This window comes from Megascapheus bottae, chromosome 7 (genome assembly GCF_031878675.1).
Source record: "Megascapheus bottae isolate mThoBot1 chromosome 7, mThoBot2.hap1, whole genome shotgun sequence".
In the NCBI taxonomy this organism is placed as follows: Eukaryota; Metazoa; Chordata; class Mammalia; order Rodentia; family Geomyidae; genus Megascapheus; species Megascapheus bottae.
Genome location: NC_143515.1, coordinates 71,855,144 through 71,880,657, shown reverse-complemented (window position 1 = coordinate 71,880,657; position 25,514 = coordinate 71,855,144). Strand labels below are relative to the sequence as shown.

General features: G+C 44.2%; 2 protein-coding genes across 3 annotated transcripts in view; both read right to left on the bottom strand.

Annotated features, from left to right (window-relative positions):
• Window positions 1-681, bottom strand: part of Wdr35 (WD repeat domain 35) — a 46,771-nt gene extending 46,090 nt beyond the window's left edge. For both annotated transcript variants that reach the window (XM_090337404.1, XM_090337405.1), the window contains exon 1: window positions 541-681. In XM_090337404.1, the coding sequence (XP_090193530.1) occupies window positions 541-564 (24 nt within the window). In that variant the 5' untranslated portion in view covers window positions 565-681. The remainder of the gene's footprint in view (window positions 1-540) is intronic.
• Window positions 682-3,647: 2,966 nt separating this feature from the next.
• On the bottom strand, window positions 3,648-25,277 carry Matn3 (matrilin 3). The gene is made up of 8 exons (XM_090337588.1): window positions 25,055-25,277; window positions 18,970-19,578; window positions 14,935-15,066; window positions 13,795-13,920; window positions 11,340-11,465; window positions 9,265-9,390; window positions 6,259-6,369; window positions 3,648-4,091 (listed from the first exon to the last, which is right to left on the bottom strand). Exons 1-8 carry the CDS (start codon window positions 25,275-25,277, stop codon window positions 4,036-4,038), a joined length of 1,509 nt encoding a protein of 502 aa, XP_090193714.1. The 3' UTR covers window positions 3,648-4,035.
• Between the last annotated feature and the right edge of the window lie 237 nt (window positions 25,278-25,514).

The window sequence follows — 25,514 nt, the reverse complement described above, 5'->3', positions numbered from 1 at the left end:
GCTACCTTTTAGTAGAGGGAAGAGAGGGCACATAAAAGAGAGAGAGAGAGCCAGGAAAGCCTCCTGAGGAATGCTTAAAGGGTGGGGAGGAATAAGTTCACACTGCAGTCTGTAGTTGTTTTGTTGGGTGTCGCTTTTTCCTTCTCCCGGCACAGTATTTGACTACCCACGTGTTTTGTCATCTGAATCCGCGGCAAGGAGAGGAGGAAAGACGGGGTAGCACCGGGTGACCCGGGACACCCCTAAAGGGCCTAGCGGGGAGGAGGGGGGCGTCGGGGCACAGGAGAGTGGCCGGAGAAGATGCTGGGAGAGCGGGAGGAGGAGCCCCGAGGCTGACCCCGCCGACGAGGTCCGAGGAGGCCGGAGCGGGGCGCAGGCGGGCGCAGGCGGGGCGCAGGCGGGCGCAAGCGGGCGCAGGCGAACGGCCCGCGGGCGACGCCCACGTCCAGGCCCGGAGAGGCGAAGCCGCCGGGGCTTCGCAGGAGGGAAGAGGGGCTGGCCCGCGGGCTCGGGGAAAGGAGGAGGCCCCGGGAAACTCACTTTCTTGCTCAGGTAGAAGAACATCGTGGGGACGCAGAGCGGAGGCCCAAGGCCCAGCCACAGGTAACGGCTCCTACATCCCTGCGGGCTAGGCGTCCGCAAGCTGGGGGAAAAGCTCCCGTCGCCCCGGCAACCGCAGCCGCTCAGCCGCTTCCGGCGCGCCGAGGAGCACTTCCGGTTTCCCCCCCCCTCCCGTGGGTCTTTGTGGGCCTGCGCGGGCCGTGCGGGACGTCGTACACCGCGGTGGGCTGGGGTGGGGGCGGGGCTGAGGGAGGAGGCCGAGGCGTCATGTGACCTGATCCCCGTTCCCACCCCGCCTCTCACTGCTTGCGTTTCCTGGGCAGGCGCGTCCGGTGGCCGGGCCTGGTGGGGGGCGGATCGGAGACGCTGGCGAGCAGCTTGGAGTCGGAAAGCGCGTTCCTCCTGCCTGGGCCTCGTCGGAGCGCCTCGGCGAAGCTGGCCAGGGACGTTCGGAGAGGAACCCTTGCAGCTGCGATGGCTGCCTCGGCGCTTTCCCCTGCAGACGCCCTGTGAGCGGCGTGGCCTGCGCTCCGCCGGGCTCCACTCCTCCGGGGTCTCCTTCTGGACCTCCGCTGTCCTTCGCCCTCGTGTCTCTGTCAGGGTCTGGTGGATCCAGAGCCTCAGGGCCACGGTCCACGGTCCTCGAGGTCCCTCGAGCTCACTCCTCCCCCGGGAATGCCTGTGGTGTCCTGGTCCGCAGCTCCTGGTGCTGCTGACGTGGTCATCGCGGTGGACTTGGCACCGAACGATGTGTTTTCTCACCGGGGCGGGGTCTTTCCCCACCTCCAATCTCCATCCCCTGTGACCTGAATGTGGACTCTCATCCATCGCATCCTAAAGCTGAAAACTGTTCCCTGGGCCGCTCCTGTGAACTCTAAGCTCCACCTAAAAACCACATTTCCTCTAAAAGGACCTTCTATGATGATGTAAGCCTTTTGCTCCTTTTTAGCTCTCCTTCCTACTATGCCAGTATTTAACCTGTTCATACACAGTCAATCAAACTGGGAAAAATGCTGCTGGAGTTCTAGGCTATAGTTCTAGCTCTTTTCCGAAATTTGGCAATTAGCAATAGATGTTTCCTATAATCTATGCTGACCTAGTGTACTTCCTTCTTCTTGAATGCTATTTTAGGTTTACAGCTGTAAATTATATTCGTTTCTCAGGAACTTAGGTCGGTGTTAGCTTACTTTATCCCAATCTAGATAATTTTATACTATTCTTTCTGCTGCAAATATACCTCAATATAGCTTTGTATTAGTGGTATTATCTAAAATAATGTTTCATTGTGACGTTTTCATTCATGTGGATAAGATATTGATCATTGATCCATCCCCTCCTTTCCTTCTTTCACCTCCCTCATTCTATTTGATCCTTCTCCTCTTTAACAGTTTTCCTTTTACATTCATGTCTTCTGACCTCCCCCTAGGTTCCACAAATGAGAGAAAAAAATATGTAACGTTTGTCTTTCTGAGTCTGGCTTAATTCATTTAACATGATAATCTTCAGCCCTGTCCATTTTCCTAAAATTGATATAGTTCTTTTTTATTTTTTTATTGTTATAAAGGTGATGTAGAAAGGGGATCACAATTACATAAGTCAGGTAACAAGAATATTTCTTTTTGAACAATGTCACCCCTTCCCTGGCTGTCTATCAGCTTTTCCCTCCCATGCTCACCCACAGTTGTATAATTCATTTTCAGCATAGTCCAGGACCACTGCTGCATTTGTTCATCCTTTTTCCCTCCATTTGGTTCTTCTTTATGACCACATAATACCTCATCATATGTAGATAGGTAAGACATTTTCTTTCTCCATCCATTCACTGGCAAGCGCCTAGGCTGATTCTTTAACTTGGTTCTATAAATAATGCCACAGTAAACGTGGTATGAAGTTATTGCCTGTTACTGTTATTCTTTTGTGTACCTACCCAGTACTAATGCAGCTGGACCATATAGTAGATCTCTTTTACCTGTATTTGTGTGTGTGTGGTGTGTGTGTATGTGTGGTGCATGCACCATTCCAGGATCTTGAACTCAGGGCCCTTCTTTTTCTTGCCCAAAGCTAGCACTCTGCATATTGAACCACAGTTCCACTTCCAGTATTTTGGTAGTTAGGAGATAAAAGGCTCAAGAACTTTCCTTCCCTGGACTGGTTGAGTAACTAGGATTACAGGCATAAGACAGTGGCACCTGGCTTAACTTACATATTTTAAGTCATAAATATGAGATTTAAGCTGGGCACTGGTGGCTCAGCCTGTAATCCTAGCTATATAAGAGGCTGAGATCCAAGGATTGCAGCTTGAATTCAGCCAGGGCAGAAAAGTCTGTGCAATCTTTTCTCCAAAAAACCGCCCCCAAAATGCCTCAAAGTGGTAGAGTACTAGCCTTGTGCAAAAGAGCTTAGGGACAGTGCCCAAGCCATGTGTACAAGTCCCATGACCAAAAAGAAAAAAAGTATCCAAAATTTAAATATAGAAAGAGTACAATATTCTATCCTCTCACATGAAACTGACACCCTCAAAATAATTACTAATTCAGTTCAACTATATTTAGTAGACAAAATTAACACAAATCACCTAAAAAGGACACAACATTAATAATAAAGAGAATACATTTTATTGTGCTAAAAAATTCAAACCAAAATATAATTAAGTAATATAGAATCTAAGAGTTAGGTTTCTTATTAACATTAAATAAGAAATAAGACATAGAATAAGAAAAAGATTTTATTGCTTGTTATATCAATTTTACATAAATTTATGAATTGATACCACAGTAAATTTAGGATTGGGTTTTCTTTTTTTGGCCTTCATAGAAAGTTTAACACCCTATTTACAATTAATGCTCTTTAGCTGTACATTTCTAGGGCCAGAATGAATTTAGGTTGGTATGCAGGTTTCACTTATAGTACTTTGTGTTAATAATTTTTAATATATTGCAATCCCTGATCATAGCTTCAATAATGCTCAGTAAAAACTACACACAATACAAGTGTTAAATGGTGAATAGTTCTAAATTATATTGTCAAATTTAATCATATAAGCTTTTCATATGTACTTTTGTAAAAGTTGTACTCATGATGATATGACTGTTACATATTATAAATATTATCAAGAGAAAATAGATCTGATGCTCTCATTAGAAATATGACTATCTTTACTCATATAATAATCAAAAGTTAAATGGCTCAATTAGTAACTAATGAAATATTAAACATTTTATTCTATTTCCTAGCAACAATTTCACAGTCATAGCATAGAGATATTAAAGTGTGCTATTTAATGAAGATCTGCACACTTATTTCCTTAGAAAATAATACTACTTCTCCAAAAATCCTCATGCTATTTATCCACTAATACCAAAACATTAATAATGGCAAATTACTGGCAGGAATATTTGAAGAAATGAGTGAATAAAAAGATTAGAACTAAACACATAAATTCTCCACATTTCCATATAAAAACATCTGAGTAATTTAACGATGTACTTGTCCATATTCATTTACTTGCAACTTCTCCAAAATGTCATCCAGTAGTTAATTGTTAAGGCCAATACTATTTATTTTTACACATTAGAAAACACAAGCATACTCTCAAACATTTCAACAACAAGGAAAACAATGTAATGAAGAACAGCACTAGTAGCTCACATCTATAATCCTAGCTACTCAGGAGGCTGAGATCTGAGGATAGCAGCTCAAAGCCAGCCTAGACATAAAAAGTCCGTGAGACTCTTATCGCCAGTTAACCACCACAAAAACAGAAATGGGTCTGTGGCTCAAGTGCTAGAGCACTAGCCTTGAGCTGAATAGCTCATGGACAATGCCCAGGCCTAGAGTTAAAGCTCCAGGAAGGATTAAAAAAAAAAAAAGCAAAACTATTGTCTCACCAAAGCTCTAGTCTAAACTTCAAAAACTGTTCCTTGACAGCAGTAATCTTCATTTTTTTTTTTTTTGCTAGTCCTGGGCTTGAGCTCAGGACCTAAGCACTGTCCTTGGACTTTCTCGAGGCTAGAGCTCTACCACTTGAGCCTCAGCACCACTTATTTTTTTTCTATGTCTGTGGTACCAAGGAATCAAACCTGGGTCTTTGTGCATGCTAGGCAAGCAATCTACCACTAGGTCAAACTCCCACCAAAGAAACCCTTTTTTTTTTTGGTTGGTCATGGGGCTTGAACTCTGGGCCCGGGCGCTGTCCCTGAGCTCTTCAGCTCAAGGCTAGCACTCTACCACGTGAGCCACAGCCCCACTTCCTTCAAATCTTTTTGCTCATATAAATTTAATTGGACCGCCAGGCACATTGGTGCACGCTTATAATCCTAGCTACTCAGGAGGCTGAGATCTGGGGATTGTGATTCAAAGCCAGCCCAGGCACAAAAGACCATGTTCTTACATATGTTCTGAGCTCAGGTCCACTGTAAGGAAGTAGAGCATTATCACAACTCTGTTACACAGGAATTATATTACTGCTATGGGAAAATCCTAGAGAAATAAATAGCTACATAGCTCTTACCTGTAAACATCAAGTGATATATACTAAGTCATTAAAAATGTATTCTATATCTGACTTATGTGACTTTAATACCCAGTACATCACCTTTATAATAACAATAACATAAAAAAGAATGCAATGAACATATAAGAGCACATACTAAATGGTAACCCTCTTATATCTGGTGGTAGAATGCTTGCTTAGCATGCACAAAGACCTGAGTTCAATTCCTTGGTATCACATACATAGAAAAAGCAAGAAGTGGTGCTGTGGCTCAAGTGATAGAGCCCTAGCCTTGAAAAAGCTCAAGGACAGTGACCAGGCCCTGAGTTCAAGCCCCAAGAATGGCAATAATAATAATAATAAAAGCTTTTAATAACTTACAAGTCTGGCAAATAAAACTAATAGATGCAATGAAAAAATTAAAAAAATAGAAATGAATGCTTGTGTTTTGGGGATTTTGTTGTTGTTGTTGTTTTTGTTGGTCATGGAACTTGAACTCTGGGACTGAGCACTGTCCCTGAGCTTTTTCAGCTCAAGGCTACCACCCTACCCCTTGAGCCACAGCACCACTTCCGGTTTTCTAGTGGTTAATTGGAGATGTCTCACATTCTTTAGTGCCTGGACTTTCTTTGAACCAGGATCCTCAGATCTCAGCCTTCTGAGTAGCTAGGATTACAGGCGTGAGCCACCCCACCAGGCTTATTTTGGGGTTGTTTTTTGTTTATTTAGTACTGAGGAATTGGATCCAGGGCTTCCTTCATGTTAGGCAAGCAATCTACCACTAAGCCACATTCCCAGCCCCAAACTCTAGTGTTTTAAAAAGTATTACTACAAAAAGAAAAGAAAGAAAGAAAGAAAGAAAGAAAGAAAGAAAGAAAGAAAGAAAGAAAGAAAGAAAGAAAAGAGCCAAGAGTTTAGCCTAGTGGTAGAGTGCTTGCCTAGCATGCATGAAGACCTGGGTTCCATTCCTCAGTACCACATGCATAGAAAAAAGCTGGAAGTGGTGCTGTATCTCAAATGGTAGAGCTCAAGCCTTGAAAAAGCCCAAGGACAATGCTCAGACCCTGAGTTCCAGCCCCCAGACTGAAGAAAAAAAAAAGAAGTATTAATACTGCTTATCCTAAACCAACCAATAAGGTACTTACCAGTGAAATGTCCACAAATGTTGGCTTTAACAAGAAGCATAAGATCTTTAAAAAGGATATGTTTGGTGTTCAGTCTTTGGAGATAGGAGCTAACTTTCTCCTGGAATGCCACAGTGGCTTCACAGCTACAAGAATCTTCAGTGGAAATGAGACTTCGTGCTTCTTCAACAGCTGGAGAAAATGACATTACACAAAATGTTCTAGCTACCTAGAAATCATAACAAATCAGTAGCTGGACACATAGCTCAATGATAGAGCACTTGCCTGTGAAGGTTCTGGCTCAATTCTAACACTGAATGTATATAATTAGAAAAAAAATCAGAAAAGCTGAAGATCAACTCAGCATTTCCATTTTCAAGACTTACCTAAAGTGATATAAAAACAAAAGGATGGGCTGGGAGTTTGGCCTAACAGAAGAGTGCTTGCCTAGCATGTATGAAGATCTAGGTTCAATTCCTTGGTACCACATACATAGAAAAAGCCGGAAGTGGTGCTGTGGCCCAAGTGGTACAGGCCTAGCCTTGAGAAAGTCCAAGGACAGTGCTCAGGCCCTGAACTCAGGCCCAGGACTAGCAAAAAAAATAATAAAAGGATAAGACAGTATTTTGGAATATTAATGTCACTAAGTTGCATTAAGAAACATTGGGGAAATGTTTACAATTGTCAAAACTGGGTGATGTTCATATGAAAGTTCATTATGTGGTTATACTTTTGTAATTCATAATATAAAGGAAACTTTTGTAAAAAGAAGATATGAGGGACCAGGAGTGTAGCCTACTGGTAAGAGTGCTTTCTTACCATGCACAAAGCCCTGGGTTCAATTCCTCAGTACCATATACACAGAAAAACGCAGAAGTGTCACTGTGGCTCAAGTGGCAGAGTGCTAGCCTTGAGAAAGCCCAAGGACAATGCCCAGGTCCTGAGTTTAAGCCCCAGGACTGGAAAAAAAGAAAAGAAAAAAGAGGGCCAGGCATAGTGTTTCAAGTCTTTAATCCCAGCTACAGGGGAGAGAGAAATAGGAAGATGACAATCTGAGGCCAGCCCAGGATAAAGTGAGACTTTATTTGGAAAATACTAAAAGAGGCTAGGGGTGTGGTTTAAGCGGTACAATAATGTCTTTACTTAGATGCTTCCTTCTGCCCTTTCTCTTCTCCAACCTCTTCCTAGAACCACAAGGTGGCTTCTAAACATATAGACAATTATCATGTTGTGCCACAGCCTTAAATCTTTCAATGGCTTCCCACTGACCTTGGAATGAAATAAGAACTCCTTTCCTGTGACCTCGGCATTCCCCTGGATTGAGCCCCTGCTTAACTCTCCAAACCACACTTGCTAGGCCATGCTCATCCCAAGACACGCTTCCTTTCCCCTGGCCAGTTGAGCTCCCATCACACTTCCTGCCCTTCGTTTCCTGTCCTCCAGCTCACACAGTGCTCCCCTTCCTTCTTTCCTTAGGGCTCCAATCTCAGCCGAACCACTGCTTCTCCCCAGTTCCCACGTGTCACTTCTTAACCCCCAGTCCTTTCTCGACCCCCCTCTCTGCCCCCATGCTTTCCTAGCATTGTTCCCATTGGATTTGTTTTTATCTGCAGACATGGTAAGGGAAGTAGACTAAAGGACAGAGCATGTGCCTCGAATATCAAATAGCTTACTTTGGCTAGACTGCAAAACTTGAAAAAGAAAGAGTAAATATAGTAGAAAAGAAGTTTTGTTGCTGTTTTCTGCCAGTACTGGAGCTTGAACTTAGGGCTTTGAGCTCCCACTTGGCCTTTTTGCGCATGGCTTCTGCTCAACCACCTGAGCCATAGCTCCACTTCCAGCTTTTGTGGCTAATTGGAAATGAGAGTCTCACAGACTGTTCTGCTGGGCTGGCTTCAAACTGTGACCTTCAAATCTGTCTCCTGAGTAGCTAGGATTGTAACATGAACTAGCAGCACTTGGCTTAGAAAAGCTTGTAAAAAAAAAAAAAAACAAGCTCAAATACAGGGCCAAGTGAGCTGGGAACAAGCACTCTGTTTCATGAGGGCATGGTTTTAGTTTGGGATAATGGAATTCTGGAGATGAACAATACTGAATGCCACTGAACTGAACACTTTAAAATAATGAAAATACTAAATTTTGTGCTGTGTATATTTTACTATGATAAAAAGAAGCAATCACAATTTAAATAGAAACATTAATTAGCAAGAAGAGAGAGGGGATGAGCTCCGATTATAGAAAGTAGATGGCTGGCAGAAGGTGATTTTTTTAATTTTGTAGACAGCTGGAACCCCTGGAAGGATGCTAACTGGATATAATATAAATAGCAATTGATTCCTTTAAAAAAAATGGGGGGGGTTAACAATCATCCAGAAACAAGGACATACTAAATCCACTAGCACAACAATGTTCATTGCAGCACCATTTATCATAGCAAAAATATGGAACCAATCCAGATGCCCCTCAATTGATGAGTGGATCAACAAGATGTGGTATTTATACACAACGGAATTCTATGCTGCTGTCAGAAAGAACAACATAGCCCCATTTGTAAGGAAATGGAAAGACTTAGAAAAAATCATATTAAGTGAAGTAAGTCAGACTCAAAGGAACATGGGCTCAAGAGTTTCCCTCATTTGTCATAATTAGTAGAAATGTTGGGCTCTGCTAGGAGAAATTTACAATAGAACAAAACCTAGATACATAAGGCCATATAGTATGACGCTAAATGAAAGGACCTTCAGGATATTAAAACAAAAGCCATATAATGAGTGTTGTCCTTAATGTACTATGTTATCTCTCATCTCTTTTGCTGTCCCTTGGTTATCTCATATTGTTACAGTATTTCACCTTGTATCTGATATATTGGATATATGCGTATTTGGTTATTTGAAATAGAAAAGGGAAGGGGAGAAAACAAGATGAGGGGTGGGGTGGGGGGAGGGAAATGGGGACCAAGACATGAGAAAGGGTATCAATGTTTGTGAAGTAATGCACCTTCTATCTGGTGAATATAATGTAACCCTTCTATTAATTACAATAAAAATATATGGAAAAAATGGGGGGGGTAAAAGGGCCAGCCGTCACCTGAACATGTGGTCTTGTCTTCATTTAAGATGTAACCAGGGAAACAATCACAGTGGTAGGATGCAGTCCCATCACTCACACAAATGTGCTGGCAGCCGTGAGTACCCAGAACACACTTGTTATCCACTGACAAGGAGCCATGCAGAAAAGAAAATATTCACCCATTCATTAAATTAAAAACTTGAGCTGGTGGCTCAAGCCTGTAGCCCTAGTTGCATAGGAGGCTGAACTCTGAAGACTCACTCCCCAGGACCAGCATATGTTAAAAAAAAAAAATGCATACGTAGCTTTCCCACCATTCTGCACTTCTCCATTCCTCTTTACTATCCAGCGCTTTGCATGCTATACTGCTTACAGTCCTAATGATTATAAGCAGATGGAACCATAGGGGCAACCCTGGCTCTGCTACCTGGGGAAGTTTGCAACCTGTGTGTGCCTCAGTGTCCTTCTGAGGTTGCTGTGAGGGTTGAAGGCATTACTATATATGCAAAATACTGGAAGTAAGCATTATTATGTGCAATCCACTGTGAGCACTGTGGAATATAGCTATAGGTATCTGACAGTATTGCTTGGAGTTGTCTGTCTTAAGTGAAAAATTGATGTTTGATTTTTCAAGTAAACAGCTTTGTTTTAGCCCATTGAAATACAGAGAGGTTTTGTTCCACTTTCCCAGGTCCTCCATGTGCCAGAGTTGTACTTTAGTGAGTGTGTGTGTGTGTGTGTGTGTGTGTCCTTACAATGTTTAAGGAAGCTTAAGATGAAAATAGAATCTCAATATTTTTGTAGTGACTTCTTTTTGTGTTTGCTTGTGACAGTGTCTCCTGCTATAATTCAGGCTGGCTTCCAACTCATTTGTAGCACAGACACACCTTGATTTTATAATCCTCCTACCTCAGCCTTCCTAACTGCTAGAATTATGGCATGTACCACCATACCCAGCCTGATTTTATTCTTTTAAAGAGAATTGGTAATATGTGACTTCTCTTCATCTGTATAAACTGTTCTGGTCTCTCCCTGCCACACCCCTTCTCCTCTCCTTTCCCTTCTTTTTTCTTTCTGCTGCCAATACTAGGGTTTGTATTTGAATTTGCCTAGCTTGCTTGCTCAACTGGTACTTGATCGCTTGAGATAGATTTCCAGCTGGGCATTTTGGAGATGGAATTGCTCTGCCTTTTCTGCCCATGATGACTTCTGCGATGCACAGATCTGCAGTGGTTCTGCAATCCTCTACACCTCTGCTGCCTTAACAGATAGGATTATAGGCATGAGACCCCAGCACCCAGCTCTCTTCATCTTCCTTGATGAGCTGCTCACAATAGAGTTCCACAGGGAGAGGAAAAGCCATATGAAATTTAAATAGCATTCAACATGCCAAAACTAAACATCACCTCAAGAGCTAGGAATTTCTCTCCTTTTGGAATGTTTTTCCATGTATAAATGCCACCTTGTTCTGCTGGTAAGTTTAAATCAAATTAATGAGGATTTGCAGTCCTGGCAAGGGATTATTAGGCAAGTCATAAGACTGACTGAAGATTGATCAGCTAAAAACTGTCAGGTAATGTCCTGCTTCAGAATTACTGGAAGATGTGTGTGAGTCTAATTCAGGCATTTACAAAGTCTCCTTTACTGAAACCATCAAGTTTTAAGACTAATACTACAGAAAAGTTTCCAGGCTACATTTTTACTGGAAAAAGATCAGTTCAACCCATCATACTAAATAGTTACCGTCCAACAGACTTCCTCTCCTATTTGCTAAAATATATACATATATCCCCAGTGTGAAGGGCTATAAATTTTTCCTGGATAAGGCCTCTACATTTAATTAGCTTTTTTCATACCCCTACTACCACTCCCTACCCATTTCCTAGTAATTTTCTAAAGTGATCTATGTTTGGAAAACCCAGTGAGTTCACCTCCGTGTGAGCAACACATGCCTTAGTGGGTAAGGATGGCAGAATGTCTGCATGTTTAAGTTACCTGGAAAAACCTCTCTCCTGGCAAATGGCAAATTGGTGACACTGGTCTAGAAAGAATCAGGTTTAAAGGTGTTTTTTTTTTTTTTGAGGAGGCCTTACCTGAACAGGTTTTCTTATCTGCATTCAAGCTGTAGCCTTCAAAGCATTCACAGTGATAGGCCCCAGCTCCATCATTCACGCAAATGTGCTGACAGCCAAGTGTACCCAATGCACATTTGTCTTGAGCTGTCAAACAAAAGTCCAGGAGAAAAGAAATAAGAAGCGAAAGTCCTCCAGGGTGGGGGGGAGGGAAATGGGGACCAAGACATGAGAAAGGGTATCAATGTATATGAATTAATGCACCTCCTATCTTGCAAATATAATGTAACCCTTCTATTAATTACAATAAAGATTATATGAAAAAAAAGAAGTAAAAGTCCTCTATTATAGATAGAAACATTTTTAGAAATGTCCTTATTTGCAGCTAGAAATATACAAAAGGAAGCTATATACTGGAGGCTATTCCAAATTGTCATCACTAATTCCTTTAACTAGAAGTAGACAGAGTGAAGTAAAATTCCTGCATGAACAGCCTTCTTCAATGTCATTTCAAAATTATCAATCTAAGTATGTCATAAATAAATTTCTTTTAGGTTTGTTGTACTTATCCCATCTTAAAGAGATACCAGCGGTGATGTGATTAATTACACTAGACTTGGGAAAGCACAGAGTTTGAGCTTGCCAAATATGAAAGTCAATGCTCTCCTGTTTTACAAATGAAGAAAATGAACCTAGAGGAGACCAATGGGTTCAGGGCAGCATCTGAACTAACGGCTTAAATTGTCACTCAATATATTTCAAAACTGTTTTTATAAGCTGGGTACTAGTGACTCATGCCTGTAATCCTGGCTACTCAGGAGGCTGATATCTGAGGATCGAGGTTCAAAGCCAGCCAGGCACAAAATTCATGAGACTCTTATCTACAATTAACCACCAGAAAACTGGAAACGGTGCTGTGGCCCAAGTAGTAGAGCTCAAGTGGTAGAGCTAGGTTTGAGCTGAAGAGCTCAGAGACAGCACCCAGGCCCAGATTTCAAGCCCCACACCAAAGACAATTTTTTTTTTAATTTTTAAATATTTTGGGCTGGGATGTAGCTCTGTGGCAAAGTGCTTGCCTAGCAAGTGCAACGTCCTGGGTTCGATCCCCAGTATCAAAAAAGAAAAGACAAAAAAAAAGACAGTTAAAATTTTTTTAATATTTCATTTAGAGATAATTTCAAACTTGTGAAAAGTTTCTGAGATTGTATAACAACATATAACTCTATAGTATAATTATGCAAAACATAGATACAGTATGATTTACAAATATATACACTTATAATTCAAATTTTACTGATCTTCCACAAATGTCCTTTTTTCTGGCCCAGGACCTGGCCTTGCACTAAGCTAGTCTTCTTGCATCCAGGCCCTGTGTTCAGTCCTTGTCTTTTTTATGCATATGCTGGTCCTGAGGCTTGAACTGAGGGCCCAGGTGCAGTCCCTGAGATTTTTCACTCAAGGCCACCACTCTAACACTTCTGGTCACAGCTCCACTTCCAGCTTTTTGGTGATTAATTGGAGCTATGAGTTTCATAGGCTTTCCTGCCCAGGCTGGTTTTGAACCTTGATCCTTAAATCTCAACCTCCTAAGTAGTTAGGACTACAGGCTTAAACCTTATTTTGTGTGTGTGTGGGTCATAGGGCTTGAACTCCCTGTGCTCTTCAGTTCAAGGCTACCACCGTACCCTTGAGCCAAGCCCCACTTCCATTTTCTAGAAGTTAATTGGAGATAAGAGACTCAGGTCCTTTTGTGCCCCAGCTGGCTTTGAATCTTGATCCTCAGATCTCAGTCTCCTGAATAGCTAGGATTACAGGTATGAGCCACCACGCCTAGCACTTAAGCCTATCTTTAGAAAATACTGTCGTTATTTTATGAAATAAAAAATGTTTTTCTATTTGTGTCTAACTGAGGTTTTTCATAATCCTGGTTTTAGCTGTAGTTCAGCCATATTATGTCCTCAGTGAGGCATGTAGCTGATACATGATGTCACTTTCATCATAGGCTTTGATATTTTTGATCACTTGGGTAAGGTACCTTCTACCAGGTTTCCTTGGCTTTATAAACAATAATTCATTTGTGGAGGAGTAATTGTTACTAAATTACTACATTGAACATTTGGGAGGACCATTAGGGCTGAGAGGAAATAAGCCACACATTTATACATGTAACACATTCCTGTGATCATTCCTAACTGTTCAAATGAAACTTAGACATGGGAAGATATAATAGAAAAAAAAGAGAGAAAGAGAGAGACAGAGACAGACAGGGGGGAAAGAGGGGGAGAGAGAGAGAGAGAGAGAGAGAGAGAGAGAGAGAGAGAGAGAGAGAGAGAGAGAGAGAGAGAGAGAGAGAAAGAGAAAGAGCATAAGTTTGGCAAGGGAGAGAAACACACCACATTCCCAATACTGGGTAGGTAGATGGGTGGGTAGGTAGGTAGATGGGTGGGTAGGTAGGTAGGTAGATAAGCCCACTTACCTGAACACGTTTTCCTGTCCACATTCAGGGTATAACCTTCATGACACTCACAGTGGTAAGAGCCATTTCTCTCATTCACACAGATGTGTTCACATCCATGAGTGCTGAGGGCACACTTATCAACAGCTATCCAAAGGTGAATAGGAAAAAATGTGAGCACATGGAAAGTAGATAATAAATAAGTCATTGTAGGCCACATTTCTTACACACACACACACACACACACACACACACACACACACACACACACACACACTGATAAAAGGAGCAGATTACAAGCGGGAGCAGGCAGGGATCAAGTTTGGAGATAACTGCCTGTGACTATTTCCTTCTTTCATAGACACACTGAATGTGCATGAGTCTTTTCCCTTCTTTGTATCTCAGTTTTATTTGATATAATGTGGGTAGGTTGCATTAAATAAGCTTCATGTCTTCTTTTTTTTCCAGTCCTGGGCTTAAGCTCAGGCCCTGAGCACTGTCTTTGGGCTTTCTCAAGGCTAGATCTCTACCAATTGAGCCACAGCACCACTTCTGGGGTTTTTTTTTCTATGTATATGGTACCAAGGAATTGAACCCAGGTCTTCATGCATGCTAGGCAAGCACTCTACCACTAGGCCAAACTCAGGCCCTTTGTCTTCATTTTTTTCAGATACTTTTTTCTAGGATAAAAATGTAGAAAGATGGGGCTGAAGGCATATGCCTCAGTTGGTAGAGTGCTAGCGAATGAGCAAAGTGTCAGATATTGAGTTTTGAGTCTCAGTCTCAGAACAAACTAAAATAAGAGCCTAATTCCCATTGTTGGTTGACTCCGTGTGAGGATTCATGAACCACACGCAAGGATCTCTAAATTTCCCTCTACATCAAAGGTCCATGTGGATGTATGTTCACAGAGAACAGGTGATGTCTGTATCTCTTGAAACAAAACCCAAGGAACATGCCAGCTCCTCAAAAGGATGAAAGCTCTGCAATCCTTTGTCGCCTCCTCTCCCACTAATACTTTCCTTTTGTATTTAAGGCTTGTGCCAAACTAACTTATTAGCTCACCAGAAAAGATTGAAAGGAGACAAGGCCAGCCCCATCCCTGGCAAGAAGGCCCCCAAATAACTCCAGGTTAGCCACAATCCCCTGCGTCGGCCCCACCTGAACATGTTTTCCTGTCTGCATTCAGAGTGTATCCCTGGCTACACTCGCAGTGGTGTTTGCCATTCCCATCGCTGATGCACACGTGCTGGCACTGGTGTGTGCCAAGCACACACGGGTCCACAGCTGTGTGAAGAAAGGACACAGGGTGAGGTATTAATACACGTGAACATTCACATACTTTCTCCCATTCAGAAAGACATTGCCCTCCAGGCTCCTGTCTGATTTATTATAGAAATTAGCTATTTGGCTGGGCCCTGGTAGCTCACACCTGTAATCCTAGCTACTCAGGAGGCTGAGATCTGAGGTTCAAAGCCAGCCTAGCAGAAATGTTTGTGAGACACTTATCTCTAATTAACAACCAGAAGTGAAGCTGGAGCTCAAAGGGATAGGGTGCTAGCCTTGAGCGAAAAGAATCAGGGAAAATGCCCAAGCCCTGAGTTCAAGCCCCATGACCTGCAACAACAACAACAACAACAACAAAAATTAGCTATTTGTTTCCTGCCTCTGGTTTATTAGGATTTCTAGTATTCATACGGGAAATATCGGTCTCTACATGTATAGATCTTGATGCAAATTTTCTCAAAGTAGACAGTGAGTTTTGAATTTGGATTGGTTGAAGCCAACCATTTTCATTAATCAGGCCACTTGATGTTAATTTAGCTTATTCACATATTCACAAAAAGATTTTTGCATCTGGTGCCAGTGTCTCACATCTGTAATCCTAGCTACTCAGGGGGCTGAGATCAGAGGATTTTGGTTCAAAGACAGTCAGGACACAAAAATCCATGAGACTCTTATCTCCAAATAACCACCAGAAAACCAGAAGTAGCACTGTGGCTCAAGTGGTAGAGTGTTAGCCTTGAGCTAAAGAGCTTAGAGACGGCACCCAGGCCCAGAGAAAGAAAAAAAAAGATTTTTGCTTCCTGACCATGAGAGATGGGCAATCAGTAACGTAGAATACACTATCTGAGGTGCTGTGAGTGAGTAGTCTCAATGGGGAGGGAGAGGTCTCCCAGGGTCTATATCTGGGACCTGAATAGAATTTATATGCAGCAAGCATATTTCCACCTGGAACTCACTCCCACTTGGGCTGTGTTCCCTATTTTGAATATGCAAATGATGACAGTTGATTCAGGTAACATTCTTGCATATTCCCCATGGGTTCTTGAGCACAGGAATCTCTGTATACAATATATCAATATCTACAAGGATAGTGAACTCATATGCTAAATATAAACAGGTGAAAAGGAAGAACAAGAAGCGGCTTGGGAAGTAGGAAGGAGAGGGAATAGAGTTCTTCAGATTAAAATATAATACATTCATATCTGAACTATCATGGTGAAAACCCTTGGCACAAGGCACATACATTAAAAAAAAGAATGACAGGAAATTAAAACAGATTCTAGTGAGGGTGGATATCACTAAGGGAAGGGAGGACGAGAAAAGGGGGTGAATGAGGGTCTATGTGGTCAATTTAAGTTTGTTTCATGTAAAAAATATATTTAGAAATACTGAAATTGAGTTAGAAGTGGGGAGAGGTAAGGGAGAGTAATAGAAGAAGCTAACTGAATTGAGATACATCATGTATATGTATGGAAATATCACAATGGTATGCTATCAAAAATGTAAAAAGGGGAGCCAGGAGTTTGGCCTAATGGTAGAGTGCTTGCCTAGTATGTATGAAGATACAGGTTCAATTCCTTGGTACCACATACATAGAAAAAAGCTGGAAGTGGTGCTGAGGCTCAACTGGGAGAGCTCTAGCCTTGAGAAAGTCCAAGGACAGTGCTCAGGCCCTGAGCTCAAGCCCAGGTCTGGCAAAAACAAAAATGTAAAAAGGGAACTGGGCAAATACAGTCATAATATTCCGTGTGCACATGTAAAACCAGAACCCGGTCATTTTGGGTAGGGTTGGGAGAGCTGGACAGAACATTGGGCTGACTTTAATCAAAAGACATTGTACTCATAAATTGACAAGGTGATTGAAACTTTGTACAACTGTGTAAATAAAACATATAATAAGGAAGGAAGGGAAAGAAAGAAATAAAAAGAAAGAAGGAAAGAAAGAAGAGAAAGTGATTACATCAGCTAAACCGTGTCTCCATCTTTTTTATTCCAGGAGCCACTTTATTCTCACTGGATTTTTTTTTATTTCCTAACGGTGTATTTTCAACAACGAATCAATGCATTTAGTCATTTCTGGGGCACCAAGGAGGCCTGTTAGAGGAGGCTGGGCACTGGGGTGGCAGGTATCCCAGCCTCCACTGCCCTTGGCAACAGCACAATACTAACATTTTCCCAAGAAGGCCCTTTTCATGGAATGATCGTTCCAACCTGTTGGCTCCCACAAGCTGGCCCTCAGTCTTTCCTCCATAGAAAGGGCATTTTCCCCTGGACAGGGAAGTCTTTTATATGAAAGGGTAGAGATTGCTACCCACCACTTGTTATTTCCTGGCCTTCAAGCCCAGCCCCAGGTGCTACTTTTGACACCCAACTTTGCCACAGACTCCAGTCGTGATGGAACAGCTCTCACCCACAAGCCTGAGGGGTTTTCCCAGGAGAAAGAAAGCTACTTTCTTTTTTGGAGCCCAATAAATTCCTAGTAGATTCCACCAAAGCCAAAGTCATTTTAAGTAGGCCCTGTGTCCTGAGACAGGCAAGGCGAAGGGATCTGAGCCAGTCTGACTGAGATGAGGCCACTCTTGGCCCAAGACCAAATTTCTGTCTCCTGTTTCCTCACCAATTGGTGATTGCTGGGTTCATATTCATTTAGATATAAAGTCTCCTTGAATTTAAATTGTAGCTATTGGCTCCCTGGCTTGTCTCACCCCCACCCCTAGAATATTACTTAACGGTTGGGTCTACTTTTCTTTTTGTGTCATTAGTGGTCCATAAATCCACACAGAATAAAGAAATGTGAAATGTGTTATGTAAGAAAAAGGTATTGCTTGGATCTGGTGGCTCACACCTGTAGTCCTAGCAATTTAGGAGCTAATTTCAAAATTAGCTAGAGCAGAAAAATGTATCTGTTTAGAAATTCATCTAAATTCCACTTTTTTCCTACTTGCTTGGATTGTTCCCTACTGAGCTTCAAAAGATAATCTCCAAATGACAAAAAGGAAGAGGACTACAAATCAGAATTCTAATCAGTGAACAAAAAATTTAACTGCAGAAGTAGTAGGCCTCCTACATTTCATGCTAAGAAAAAAAAATTCTAGTGAATGTAGCATGTTTGTGTTTAAATTCATCCTGAAGAATGAAAAGTGTAGATGAGTAACAATGATTGAATTTTTTTTATAATCTGCTTCTATGTCTCTCAAGTGAACCCAACCCCAATCGTCCCAGTCCCTAATTTAATTCTATAAAGAATAGAGAAACAGTCTGATCTGAAATTGAGTGTTCCCTAGGCTGGAGACACACTGAACTGGAATACAGCTTGGGAGCCTGCCACAGCCTTCCACAGAAGGAGTCTTGTTAAATCTAGACATGGTAAAACCAAATATATGTGTGTGTATAGATGGGGATGCCTGGTGGTTGGGATAGAGAACTAGAGAGAGATGTTTTCAGTTTGGATGTTAGGGGACTATTTTCTACTTTCTCTTTTTTTTCCCCCCCTGATCCACCAGGGAAACAGCAGGATTATTTATCTTGGGTATTTCCTGGCCTTCACATTTCTAATGAAAACATGAAGAATGTTATGAGCAAACCAAGGTATAGACAATGCAGCTTTATATTTCCAAACCCACACCGTGTGTTTTTAAGTTGGTTAAAAAAAAAAAAGGATACCCAAAAGACATCTCATGTATTTAAATCTTCCATAAACTTTCCACCAAAAGGAAAGAATACATCTGGGGCCGGGAGTGTGGCCTTAGCACGAAGACCCGGGTTGGATTCCTCGGTACCCCGTGCAGAAGAAAGTCAGAAGCGGTGCTTGAGAAAGCCCAAGGTCAGTGCGCAGGCCCCGAGTTCAAACCCCAGGACTGGGGAAAATTAAGAAACATGCAGATGCAAGCCCTCAGGGTCTGCACTCACCGCAGAAGGTCTCCTGGAAGCGGGCCGAGAGCTTCTCGATGACCCCGTAGGTCTCCACGTAGAGCACATGCTCCTCCAGAGGCTCGCTGGCCATGGCCCTGAGGGACTCCACGTCCGCGCGGTCCACGCCCACCGCGTACAGCTCGATGCCCGCCGCCCGCGCCCGCGCCGCCACCTCGTCCACCTGGTCCTGCGGCCTGCCGTCCGTCACGATGATCGCCACTTTGGGGATGTTGGCGGCGGGCCCCCGGGCCCCCGAGGCCTCAGTGAAAACGTCCTCCATGGCCGTCTGGATGGCCAGCCCGGACATGGTGCCCGTGGACAGCGGGGCGATGCGCCCCACCGCCTGCTTCAGGGACTGCTTGTCCACGTAGGTCCGCAGCTGAAACTCCGTCTTCACCGTGCTGGCGTAGTTCACCACGGCCACGCGAGTGTCGGACGCGCCGATGTCCAGCGTGTCGATGATCCGGGACACGAAGGTCTTCACCTTGCTGAACTCCAGCGGCCGGACGCTACGAGAACTGTCGATGATGAACACCAAGTCCAGAGGCCTGGTCTTGCACACGCCTGCGGGCGGCGGGGGAAGATGTGGGGAGCGCACGGTCAGACCTGGGCGGGCCCGGGGCCCCATTCCCAGGCGCCTTCCCCCCAACCTGTGGGTGTTTAAAAACACCCAAGCAGCCAAGGACTGGTGGCTCAGGCCTGTGATCCTAGATCTGAGGGACAGGGTTTGAAGCCAGCTTGGGGCAAGAAAGTCCATGAGACTCCAATTAGCCACCAAAAGGCTGGAAGTGGAACTGTAGCTCAAGTGGAAGAGAGCAGGCCTTGAGCAAAAAGAGTGAAGGACAGTGCCCAGGCTTTAAAGTTCAAGCCCCAGGGTGGGTACAAAAATAAAAGAAACCACCAGAAGCCTTCAGCATTCTGTAGTGAGAACTCACACGTGTGTAATGTGCCCCCCCCCACCTCATCTTCATGTTGGCAAAGCCCAGCGTTTTGCCTGGAACCCCATCCTGAGACTTGAGGTTTGACTTTCAAGGTCTTTGTGAACTCCAAGACTGAATGGGTTCCCAGCCTTTGCTTCTTGGCTTCTTCCTACCTTGGCTATCTGAGTCACAATTTCATGTGACTCGTGTGCACTTCCAACCTTGAGCATGTCTTGTTTTAAGAAGCAGACTGTGACCTTGTATCTTACCTGCTACTCCCCAGCCAATTGTTTTGGCCAACTCTCTTTCATGTACTCATTCACCAGTTTTGAGGGACTACACAGGTAGTCCCTCAAGACATTTAACATCTTTTCTGCACCTCACTGGCAGTAATACATTGTTTTAGATTCTTTCTATTCTTTTTCAGCCTTTCCTATTTCCTTCTACCTGATTTTCACAGCCCATCTTGGTCCCTCCTACAAGCCTGGGATAGAGGCAAAAGAAGTCAGTTATATACTTCTTTTTAAGCCATTTCCTCTTTTTCACCAACACATGTACATATCATACAGATGAACACACACATACACACATATCACAGGCATGGTCCTAACTAGAAATGGAGCTCTTAAGAGATGTCCATCTGAGGCTGAGAGTGTGGCCTAGTTGTAGAGTGCTTGGCTAGTATGCATGAAGCCCTAGGTTCAATTCCTCAGTACCACATACACAGAAAAAGCCAGAAGAAAAGCTGTGGCTCAAGTGGCAGAGTGCTAGCCTTGAGGTGTCCATCAGACCAAACTCTTTTCTTTTTTACTAAAAGAATAGCTGTTGATAGTACTATGAGAAGGTAATTTTCACAGTAATCCAGGAAAAGTACATGCAAAAGCAAATTCTTAGGCTAAGCAATGAATGCAAAGAAAAGCCTTGGGGCTGGGAGCTTGGCCTAGTGGTAGATTGCTTGCATTGCATGCATGAAGACCCAGGTTCGATTCCTCAGTATTACATATATAGAAAAGGGTAGAAGTGGCATTGTGGTTCAAGTGGTAGAGCTCTAGCCTTGAGAAAGCCCAAGGACAGTCCTCAGGCCCTGAGCTCAATTCTGGGACTGGGGGAAAAAAAAAAAAGCCTTGTCTGGCACAGGGCGTATATCACTACATGGTTGCTTTATCTTCTTGGTCTCTTAGTTTTATTCTACTGCCTGGAGGACACCTTAGGAGGCCACCTTAGCCAACACAAATGGCTCAAGTCTGTTATCCTAGCTATTCCACAGGCAGATTTGGGAGGATTCTGGTTCAAGGCCAGTGCAAGCAGAAAACGTTACAAGACCCCTTCCAAACTTAGAGCTGGGCTTGATGGCATGATCGTGCCATGCCCGCTATGGTGAGAACCCTAGAATAGGCAGATCAAGGCCCAGTCACTTGCCCCAGCAGAATTCAAGATCCTATCTCAAAAACAATCTGGGTAAAAAAAGAAAAAATAGGCTGAAGTATGGCTCAAAGGTAGAACTACTTGCCTAACAAGCTCAAGTTCAAACCCAAATACTATAGGAGAAGAGGAAGAGGGAGGGGAAGAAGAAAGAGGAGGAAGGAAGAAGAGGAGGAGGAGGGGCCAGGAGTTTGGCCTAGTGGTAGAGTGCTTGCCTAGCATGCACGAGGATTCAAGTTCAATTCCTTGGTACCACATACAAAGAAAAGGCTGGAAGTGGTGCTGTAGCTGGAAGTGGTGCTGTGGTAGAGCACTAGTCTTGAAAAAGTCCAAGGACAGTGCTGAGGCCCTGAGCTCAAGGTCCAGGACTGATTTTAAAAAATAAGATGAAGGAGGAGGAGGAGGAGGAGGAGGCCTCAGTTTAAATATCATTGTAGTGATCACAGATGCCAACACAAGGCCCCTGTGAAGGAGAAGATGAAGAGGTTGTTTTCATTCCCATCTAACAGCTGATACACCTAGGGTTCAGGAAGGAGAAAGCACTAGAAAGTGGTGAAGTGCGGCTGTACTCCAGGCTTCCTGACCCCCAGCCCCTGGGCCTATCCGAAGCACCATGCTGCCCTTTCTGAAGCAATGTTTTCCACCAAAAAGCCAACATTATCTCATTTGTCCATAAACGTCCTGAGTGCTGACTTTGAGCCGCTTCCCCTGCAATAGGCCATATGTCATGTGTTTAGTTAAGTCCAAAGGAATTACAAATCACTCTTTTTAAAAATAACTCCAGAATGTCACAGAATCCCTAAGACTCCCAGAGATTAAAAACAAGGAAGAGCTATTGTAGAAAGTCTTGCCCAGATATGAGTCTAAACATATTTTTCACTGTTAGAGTAAAAGGAAAAATAAAACGTGATAGCATGTGGGGGTGCCAGTGGCTCACATCTGTAATCCTAATTACTCAGGAGGCTGTTATCTGAGGATCTCAGCTTGAGGCGAGCTTGAGCAGAGAGTCTGTAAAGACTCTTATCTCCAATTATTCCATAAAGCTGGAAGGAGCGCTGCTGTGGCTTAAGTGATAGAACACTAGACTTGAGCAAAAAAGCTCAGGGCAGTGTCCAGGCCCTGAGTCCAAGCCCCAGTACCATATAAAAGGAAAAATAGAAATATGTTTTTTGGGGCGGAAAGAGCAACAAAGGGAGGAACCTACAAAAGGAGGGAAGAAGGGTGAACAAATGCAGTCATTATATTCATTGTGCACTCTGTAAAAATTAAACTAGGTAACTTGAGGGTAGGGATGGGAGGGGGAGAAATGGAATGGTGATGACTCTAAGATGCATTATACTCATCACCTGACGTATGGAATTGTAACCTTTTCTTATAATTACTTAATTAAAAAATCAAAAGAGAAAAAGAAAGCAACAGGGTGATAGGAACCTATAACTGACTATTCTTTCATTGTCACCCAAGTGGCATCCTTACAAATCACAGCTCTGTGTTCTTGTGGCAGTGGTTAAATGTGCTGTAATTCCTTACACCAAAATGGAACTAGCCAAATTCCTTCCTTCTCTGCTTGGTTTTTCACACTGAGTCCTATTCAGGTGGACACAGGGACTGGAGCAAAATAGTGTTGTGCCTCTCCCCAAGATGTCCCACCCTAACCACAGGTATGTGCACATAGGCTACTTTGTGAGAAAGAAGTAACTTGACAGTTAAAGACCTTGAAGGGAACATATAATTCTGGATGATATGAGTGGATCCAATGTAATTATAAAAATTCAAGTGGAAGCACAAAAGGACCTGAGACTTTCATCTCCAATTAACCTGTAGAAAACGGGAAGTGAGGGTTGGTTCAAAGGGTAGGGTGGTAGCCTTGAGCTGAAGAGCTCAGGGACAGCTCCCAGCCCGAGTTCAAGCCCCATCACCCACAAAAAACAAACAAACAAAAAAAACCCAGCCCAAGTGGAAGAGGCCATCAGAAAAGGATGAAATGTTAGTTGTGCTGGGTGCTGGTGTTGTTTTAAGTTATGAAATTCATAGTCCTTTGTTAGGAACCAGCAACAGGGAGCTTATACAGAGGTAAGGCCCAGGGTGGTAGGCAGTTCTGTGACCATCTGGTACCTGATTCCCTTCAGCAATGGGCACTACTGTTTTTTTTAAATCTCACTGCCATTTCCTAAACTGTCTCTCATGAGCAAAGAAAGCAACTATCTGAATCCTAAAAGGTTTTCCTGTTGTTTTGCTAGTACTGGAGTTTGAACTCACTTGGCTTGCTTGCTCATGGCTGGTGCTTTATCACTTACGTCACACCTCCAAGTCCTGCTTCATGCTGTTTTAGAGTCTCTCAAACTTTTCTGCCCAAGCTGGATTCAAACCTGGACCCTCCAGATGTTAGCCTTCAGAGTAGCTTAGGATCCCAGGCTCAAGTCAACTCGAACCCAGCCAATTGCCAATTTTTAGTCTTGCTAGAAATAAAAGCCTGGAACAAAACTCAACAATTAAAAACAAAATTTGGGAATGTAAGCATGATGGCATTTATTATGGAATTATTACTCCAGATCAGGTCCAGGTCTCGGGCAGCAAAGGACTGATGCAGCTAAGAAGAAACATGGACGTCCCCTATAGAATCTCAACTCCACCTTCCAGTCCTCTCCCAAGAGATGTGGGTGAGGAGGTAAGTCTGATTCTAGGAAAACGCAGGCTCATCTCTCCCCCATTATTCCTAACTCAGAACAACTTACTAGCTACCAACTTAAGCCTTATGAACCCTGGCCCTGCCTGCCTCCGTCCCAATGCATTCATGATTCCAGATTTACCATTTCAAATGCTGGGGTGTGACAGCAGAGTCCCTTGAGCTCTACAGGAGGGAACGAACAATGGAAACCAACCAGACAAACTTGACAGTCAGATGAGACCATGTGCCACATCCAGAAAATGGTTTTCTTCAAGCTTCCTCAAGCAAGACTGAGGCTAGACTTGTGGAAAGGAAGCTGAAATTACATAAGCCATATTTACGCTAAGCTGCAACAGTGGAAAGCTTGCCTAAGATTTCAAGGCCCTGAGGTTTATTCCGAGACACTGATTTGCTGGGTGCCTTTACTTTCATAAACCCGGGGCTTTTTGCAAACTCCAAAGCCTGTTAGGTCTTTGAGGATCTAAGTAAGCATGGTTTGGGATGTGTGGGGTATGTGGGGGTTCAGCTAAGCAGAAACCCCAGAAAAGGGCTGACACCAGGATGGTTACAGGTCAGGTCCTAGCCACCCAGAAGGCAAAGCAAGTGGTCTCTCACCTTTCCAAGTGACTTTCTCCTCTGCCAGGACCTGGGTTCTACCAAGGCAGACTGGGAAACCCCATGGGGAGTGGAGAAGAGGCATGAAGCGACAGGGCTGTGGAAAGAACTAACAGCAGACTCTCCAAAAAAGAAAGTCTGGTTAGCTGAACCAGGAGATGAGGAGCAGGGCAGAGCGGATGGGTACCCAGAGTGGGTCCCTCTCTCATGGATAAGGGGGAGGATTTGAGCTTCAGGAGACCCCAACTCCAGCCCGGACATCCCATTGGGCTTTCCTTCTGGGAACCCCCGTTCCCACCACGCGGGATTCCTCGGGGAAGAGATATTCTCTCCGGAGTCACATATGAGATGCAGAACAGGCGATGGATGGCCGAGGCTCGCCTGCCGCCCGGGCTCAGCCTCGCCACCCATCTTCACGCCCTGACCCCTCCGCTCTGGGCACCCTGCCCACCTTTACCTGGCCCGCGGGTGGCCCCGGGATGGGGGGCACTGGTGAGGTCAAGGCTGCGCCCGGGACTGCCGCCGGGACCTCGGGCCACCGGCCTCGGAGGACGGATTCCGGGACGGTCCAGAGGGCCGGAGGCAGCAGGAGGCGGCAGCAGCAGCAGCAGCAGCAGCAGCGGTCCGAGCATCAGGAGTGCCCGGGCGGGGGTCCCACACGCGGGGCTCAGGAGCGACATGGCGGGCTGTCCGCTGCGCTGCGGGGAGGTCTGGACACGCTGGGTCAGGCCGGGGCCCCAGCTCACCGAGGTGGCGATTTAAAGGTCCCGCGTCTGCGGCCCCGCCCCGCCCCGCCCCGACCCCCCGCCCGAGCCCGGCCGTCCGCACATTCCAGTGGCCCAGCGGAATGTCTGGGGCCGGGCGGCCAGCCGCCTGGGTCACCGCCGGCCCCTGGGGCCCGGTGGGCGTGGCCGGCT